Source organism: Triticum dicoccoides, chromosome 3B, assembly GCF_002162155.2.
Source record: "Triticum dicoccoides isolate Atlit2015 ecotype Zavitan chromosome 3B, WEW_v2.0, whole genome shotgun sequence".
Classification (NCBI taxonomy): domain Eukaryota; kingdom Viridiplantae; phylum Streptophyta; class Magnoliopsida; order Poales; family Poaceae; genus Triticum; species Triticum dicoccoides.
This window is the reverse complement of record NC_041385.1, coordinates 13,452,529-13,460,057: the sequence shown is the minus strand read 5'-3', so window position 1 is coordinate 13,460,057 and position 7,529 is coordinate 13,452,529. Positions and strand designations below refer to the sequence as shown.

Here is a 7,529-nt window from a genome sequence, read left to right as displayed (position 1 = left end):
CTGCCTGCGTGCAGTAGTGATCTAGCGTGTCTAATTTTTTTCTCGTTCTCTAGCACGTTTACGTTTAGCTGTTTGGCATGTGCGCCTTTCCTTTGCTTTGTTATGATACTTTATTTATAGAACTTGTGGGGGTTTTCTCTAATGAAAATCGACGAGAAAGCTCGTTGTTTTCTTCAAAAAGAAAGTACCAACATTTCGCCATTTCGGTAAGTTTCGATTCACTTACTATGTAAAGTAAATCGACCAATATAGCACCAACAAATTCCTATATGTATTCTTCACCAAATTCAGTGGCCATAAAATGCCCCGAATCATCATTATATACTCAAAAAGGAAAATGTGAACTCCTTTGCAGCTAGCGGATGTACAAACGGTCTGTGTCGTCATCCCTCACGGGCATGTAACCCTAAGCTAGTGCCGCCGGAGATGGTCGAGCGCGAGCGCGAGCGTCGGCGCGAACCTTTCGACGTCGACGCGCACGTTCTGCTTGCCGAGGTAGTACTCGGCGACCTTGTCCCAGCCGCTCCGGTGGACCGAATCGGGGTCCTTGATGGCGGGGTGGTCCGGCCCCAGCGTCTCCAGCAGCGTGCTCTCCTCCACCGAGATGCTGTACTCGAGGTACCGGAGCCCCATGTTGGCCGCGGGGTCGCCGAACTCCCTCTGCGCCATCGGCTCCAGCTTGCCGTAGGGCACCACCTGGATGACCACCGCCCCCGGCGGCAGGAACGCCGAGTTGGTGAGGCCGGCGCCGTGCACGCCGAGCAGCACGTCGAACGAGTTCACGGAGAGGGCCAGCTCCTTGACGCGCACGTTGAACCGCGGGTCCGCTATGATCACCTCGAACCCGGCCTTCTCGGCCGCCTTGACGATCTCCGGCACGTTGACGAGCTTCCGGTAGTGGCCCCGGTCGAGCAGCATCAGCCGCGGCTTCTTGTTTTTGTTGTCGTCCACCGGCGGGCTGCTCTTGTTATTAGTCAGGCTGATGGGAGCGGCGCGCGGCAGGGAGTAGGTCTCGCGGAGGAAGGCGGTGAAGTTGAGCATGGAGAGCGGGACGCCGCCGGGGACCAGCTCCGGCACGATGTTGAACTCCTTGTGCATGTTGAGGCCGACGGTGACGTGCCGGAAGCACCGGATCTGGTCGTCGTGGTCGAGGTCCAGGACCTCGTACTTTGTCAGCCGCCGCACGACGGCCTCGTACTTGCCGAGCCACCAGGGCTGGATGTTGCCGGCCAGGAGCTGGACCTCGCCGCCGTACCGCCGCGACGCCACGAACAGCGGCACCAGCGCGTCGCTGAAGTCGTGGAAGTAGTTGCCCAGGTGGCCGCCGAGCGCGAGCACGATGGCCGGGACGCGGTGCGTGACCGTGCACGCGGGCGCCGGGGACGCCGCGGACGTCGAGTCGAGCTGCGTCACCGTGACGTTGGGGATGCCGGTCATGTTGAAGCGGGCGTAGGCCTGGATGCTCCACTCCCGGCGCTCTGTCCGGGACGTGACCGGCACCAGGGTGACGGTGTGGGCCGTGCCGTTGGTCCGGACATCGCCGAAGACATCGCAGGTGTAGGAGAAGGGGCTCGCACTGCACACCACCTTGCCGTTGTCTGCTCAAAAAAAAAGGGACAGTGATTTGTCAGCTTCATTGATCATTGAGCATTTTATTGATCAAGTGGAATTAATTGATATGTGCCATGCAACTGAATGAAGTCTTAAACTGCATTTTAATTCCTTCATATAATTCATTTGCGCGTGCATATATTTAAAATTTTCTTATATCTTGGTTGATGATGTTAACCGCCCTGTCTAATTTTGATTCCATGTTGTGCGCGTATCTTAACATGAAAGACATTAGAAACTCAATACATCGACTTAGCTATACAAAACTCTTTAGACATATATTCCAAAGTTTGTGCTCGGCCCCTTTTATTTGATACCAAAACTATTATGTCAGTGGCCCCTATGCAGTAACAACGTTCCTTGCAATTGCTTGTTAGAAAGGAAAACAACGAAATTCATTGGTTAAGCTAGCACTGTTAGCTCCGCCAAGGGACGGAGCTGCCTGGACTGGATGAGCTGACCCCAATGACTTCTGGAGATCCTTCACTAAATCTTACTTACCTCTGTTTCTAAATGTAAGACGTTTAGGCAGTTCAAATTAAACTGCCAAAACATCTTACGTTTAGGTAGGAACATTGGGTGCACTAGATTAGCATCAAGTGTTGTTTCTTTGTGAAAGTTGAACCTAGTGTAATGGAGATAACGCCATCAAATTTGTTTTCTAGCTCCACCCTACTTAATATAGTCAAACCGTGAACTATTTTTTATGTCAAGAAGTCCCTAAATAGTAAGATTTTGTTTGGTAGTGTTAGGTCCAATACAAGAAACTTCTTCAGCACAAAAATCCATATGGTCCCTAAAGTGGTCTAGACTTGTTATTTGTCCCGTTGAAAAGTATTTTGACAATGATGTGTGAGTTCATTGCTTAAGCTAGCCCAGCCTAGGCGTAAACCCGCTGCTAGCTCCACCCGTACTCAAAATAGTCAAACCGTGGACTTAATTTTATGCCGAGAAGTCCCTAAATTGGTAAGATTTGGTTGGTATTGTTAGGTCCAATTCAAGAAACATCTTCATCACAAAAATCAATATGGTCCCTAAAGCGGTCTGGACATGGCCATTTGTCCCGTTGAAAAGTATTTTGACAATGATGTGGGACGGCTCCATGCAAAAATAGGAACAAAAACATGAAACATGAAAAACGGGAAATAGGAACAAAAAATGCAAAAGAAGGAAAAACATTGACATGTGAAAGTTTCATGCATTTCTTGAAACTCAACTAATTTGTAGAAAGGGGTAATTGTACTCCTACTGTTTTTTTTTGTTTGAAGAAAGGAACTTGCGGGATGGCATGGAGGCCCACCATCAAAATGGGGAGGGTGGGGTGGTTTGGAAATCAGGGGGTGTTATTGGGGATAACGACATATACATTCACACATGAGAAAAATGTTCACACATGAAAACAACTATCAAAACTGTTCCTTAAGTCCAGCATTATTATTGTAGAAAACAGGGGCCATCGAAAAATGTGCTACTATCTTTTTTGGATGAATAGAAAACATTCGCACATGAAAACAACTATCCTCCGTTTTTCTTGTTTATTGTAAAAAAACGATGCAGGAATGAACTAAATTCAGACGGTTTCGGCACTTGAGGGACCACTTTTTTGGGGGGTAAATAGCCTAGTTTCATTCATAAAACTTGATCCAAATACTAGTACTACTACTACACCAGATACGTACAGTACGTACGTCCCAAAGATAATCGGATCGAATCGGCACATTTATAGCATTATTAGTGAGCAGGCAGTAGGTACATAGAGTACGTCCGAAAGCTACTTACACGAATCGAATCAAACCATTACCCTTGTACTGTATATATTTTCTAAAAGTAGCAGGAATAAAATGCGTCATCTCATCACATTAATTCACATTAATTCTGCTATACTAGGAGTAGTTTAGTTAGGGGGAGGAGGAATATTGGACATACCGAACGGCTTGGCCGCACCGTCGTCGTCTCTCTTCCCCACACCGCGCGCGCGGCCCTCTGCTTTCGGCGGCCCTGCTTTTGGTAAAAACACAGCGCCCTTTCGCTCACTCATTCCGTCCATACCATGCCACCGACAGAAAGAGAGATGTATTTATATTTACGCCGCAAAAAAGAAGATGTTTATACTTACCCGGTTGCTGCTCGTGCTGCTGCTCTTGAGCTGATTTGGCCTCCGCCTTCCCCTCTCCTCCTCGATCCCCTTGCGTTAATCCTACTCCTAGTCAATTTAGTCATGATTCGATGAGTCAGAGTCAGAGAGGCACGCCTCACTGCTTCCAAATAACAGGTTGACTTAATTGTGTTCTTTTTCTTTCTTTTCACCACGCCGGCGCCGGGCCCGGGCGGACGGCGGGGTAGTGCGGCATCAATGTCGATGGAACGAACGAAGTCGAAGAGTAGTTGAAATTGGACAGAGAATTGCAGGGCAGGGGATGGCGATGGGTGCTCACCTGCTTCGCCGGCGCCGGGGGACTTGACTGCCTGATGCTTCCTGTGCGTCGTCGTCGTGGGGACAGCTGCAGATCAACAGTGACTGAATGAGCGGTGCGCGGCGGCGAGTGAGGGAGGGAGGGAGGAGAGTGTAGATTTGTTGGGTGATGGATTCAACCGCGTACTAGTACGTACCGACGGGGGAGGTGACGGCGAACTGCTGGGAGACGACGAGGTAGGTGAGGAGCACGAGGAGGAAGCCGGCGACGAAGCACAGGTTGAGGTGCCTCTGCGCCCAGCTCCCCAGCATCAGCCCCTTCCCCCCCGCCGCCGGCGCCGCCTGCTTCGCGTCGACGCTGACCATCTCCACCTCCTCCTCCTCTGCCTGCCGGCCGCGGCCGGGTTGAGGGATCCTTCCTTCCTTCCGGCGGTGCGCCGCACGAGTTTATTGAGTGGCCGACTGGCGTGGCTGGTTCACATGGGAGAAAGCCGGGCAGATAGCTGGGGACGGGATAGAAGGCTACAAGCGAGGTGGTGCTGCATGCAGATGCAGAGTGGGACTTCTCTGGCTTGGCTTGGGGTTCCAAAGCTTCCGTGTCCACTCGTTCTCTCGTCGGTGGTCATTTTGTACCCGTCCGGGCGGCGCCTTTTGCACGTACGCCCCTGGTAGTACGCTACAGTGCACAGAGCACCCAACCCAACCCAGCGGTTTGATGCAGAGCAGCAATTAACTCGAGACGTGAGCGGTGAGCCCCCAACCCAACCCAACCCTCGCTGGCCACGCGTGTTCCTCCCGTCCCGTGCATCTCCAATCATTCATCTCATCCCCAACCATCCCGACCGTGACCGCCCCACATACATGAGATCACGAAAAAAAAATACTCCCTCCGTCCCATAATAAAATAAGAACGTTTTTTACACTACACTAATGTCAAAAACGCTCTTATATTATGGGACGGAGAAAGTACAGACTACTACTACTGCGAAACATCTTTTTTCTTTCTTTTATTACAAAATGTGGTAGGTATTACCAGTGCAATTTATGTAGTAGGAAAAAATGCAGTGACTGCGTGCATGAGTTAGAAATGGTGGCACGCGTCATGGGTCAGCGAGAGATTTCACCCACTGGCAAGGTGGCATGTGCAAAACACATGTGTTCCACTTCTTTTGCCTGTCGGTTACAGCGTGCGTGGGCCCGGATGGACACTGCCCAGCTCCTGCGTTCCTTTTTAGAATAACAAAGGGGCTGTTGATCTGTCATTCGACGGAAAGATAGAAAACGAACACGTTTTAAGCTGAAAGGGAAGGGGATCCAGCAAAACTAGCAAGGCATAGTCGGCAGCTCTCGCATCAGACAAAACACTTGGCTTAGCTTAGTCTAATCAGGCTTGCAAAGCTGCTGCGTAGGGTATGCGTATCTTTATCTTAAAAGTGTTTTATTAACTTCTAATGTAGCGTAAAAAGATACAAGGCATAGTAAGTGTACACACCGACATCGCACGACTAAGATGCACACACTAAACATCAACTCTCACACACACACGACAATAATGAAAATGCCGGCAACATGTAACGCCCCGATCTGGTTTCAGGGACGACTGGAGTAGGCTAGATCGGATCGGGGGAGAAGGGGGAGGAGAAACTTGGAGAAGGGGATGAGCAGAGGAGAGAGGTAGGTGAGGGAATCAGTTTACTTCATCAACCATGCCGATACACACCCATCTCCAGGGCTTAAGTACACACGCGACGCCTACTGGCCCCTAGTCCCTTCTGTGCTTACAGGTGGACCCACGCACGCTTACACTTGGTCATGCCAACCATGCCAACTGGCAGTCACACGGTGGTGTGCACTACCGCTGTGACACAACAACAAACTTCTAGTAAATCGAAACTCCTATGGCCGAGCGGGTGGAAGGCCTATCCATAAAATATGCCGTCATCCCTGGTTCTAGCTCCAAACACATACAGACCACCACCGTAAACAGCGATCATTGTTCTGAACGTTGTAGAGTAGACCACACATGAAATCAGTGTGTACGCAGGTAGATAATCTGCATTGGAGGTGAAATTTCACCATTGAAAAACCATGTTATTCTCCGCATTGCCATAACGAGCATAATAAGGTAGACGCTCACCCCCTTATAAGGGCATCTCCCACGCCGACCCTGAAACCGCCGGCACCTGTCCGGACCCAGCTGACCAGGCGCTGCAAGCCATACAACGGTTTTCCGCATTTGTCCGTGGACTAGACCCGGTGTCCGTTTTCCTGAAAACATGAAGCAAACCAGGGGGCTTTGCAGGAGTCCAGACACCAGCCACGTTAGACTGCAACACCCCTGGCACACCCAATACTGAGGTGAAGCCCATGCATTCGGAGTTGGCCTTACTGTTTTTGCGGCAGCCCCCCGTCTCAACTCTCTCTTATACTACCCCCACCCCCTCTAGCTCTCCACCCCAATTCCTGCCCCTTTTCATTGTCGCATGGACCTATACAAAAAGCTGCCGAAAATGACGGTGGTGGAGGATCCGAAGAAGGTGGCCGCCAGAAAGATCAACTAGGCGGCACGGCAATCCAACCGCCTCAAACAAAAGGCAAAGGAGGCGACGTCGCTGAAAAAGAAGGGTTGTGGGTGTGGCAGCAAACGTGTAGGCGGCGGGGAGGGCCTGGGACCCAAGGCGGCGCCTCTGGCTCTGTTTTTGCCGGAACAATACAAGCCTTCCTACTTCAACGCCTCCCAGCAGCTCGATAGGCAGTCCCTAGCATCCGTCGCGGGGCACGTTCCTCATTGCGTCGAGGTCAACATTGCGGTGAACAAGAAACGATAGTAGATAGAAGTTGATCATCGACACATATATGAGTTCATTGATTTACACATGGTAGATTCGTCGAAGCGTCGGACTAACCCTGACCTTAACTGCCCAAAGTGGGGCTCACCAAAGCCCTCTGGGTCCGGCGGCAACACTGCGGCGTGGCGGCGATCACTCGTCATCGTCGTCGGAGGTGAGGTCAATGAACATGGAGTCTTCTGCATCGGCTTCGCGGCACCACGCCCCCGTCTTCTCGTCGAATTTCCCGCGCCCTGGCAAGGGCCTGCTCGTACAAGACCTGGTTGATCTCCTCACCCCAATGGCGGCGCTGCGCCACCTCCTCCTCCTCCCACGCACTGCGCTCGAGAATCACCGCCTCGATGGCGTCCACCTCGAAGAGGGGGAGGGGGTGATAGTCCTCCGGCCCGACGATGCTGGCGCACGGCTGCTCCGTCTCGGGCTCCCTCTTCACCACACGGAGCGGCGGGAGTTCCTCCGCCTCCCTCTTGACATGCGGCAGCGGCGTGCGCGAGTCGCTCGCGCTGGAGAGCCGAGCTTGCCGCCGCTCGTACTCCTCTGTCTCGCGACGGAGGGCCGCGGTTGGTGTACCGGCGGGCGGAGCACTTCCGCGCCTTGTCAACAGCGACGCAGCGCTTGCGCTCCTCATCGGCACCACTACCGGCGGAGCAGCCGAC

General features: G+C 52.0%; 1 protein-coding gene across 2 annotated transcripts; it reads right to left on the bottom strand.

The window, feature by feature from the left end:
* Nucleotides 1-201: 201 nt before the first annotated feature.
* Nucleotides 202-4,613, bottom strand: LOC119274395 (beta-1,2-xylosyltransferase XYXT1-like). Of its 2 annotated transcripts, none has more exons than XM_037555090.1 (5): nt 4,222-4,613; nt 4,047-4,112; nt 3,728-3,814; nt 3,538-3,612; nt 202-1,598 (listed from the first exon to the last, which is right to left on the bottom strand). In XM_037555090.1, exons 1-5 carry the CDS (start codon nt 4,388-4,390, stop codon nt 412-414), a joined length of 1,584 nt encoding a protein of 527 aa, XP_037410987.1. In that variant the 5' UTR covers nt 4,391-4,613; the 3' UTR covers nt 202-411. The 2 variants fall into 2 exon arrangements, with proteins under 2 accessions (XP_037410987.1, XP_037410988.1); XM_037555091.1 differs by having other exon boundaries at nt 3,538-3,609.
* Nucleotides 4,614-7,529: the final 2,916 nt, after the last annotated feature.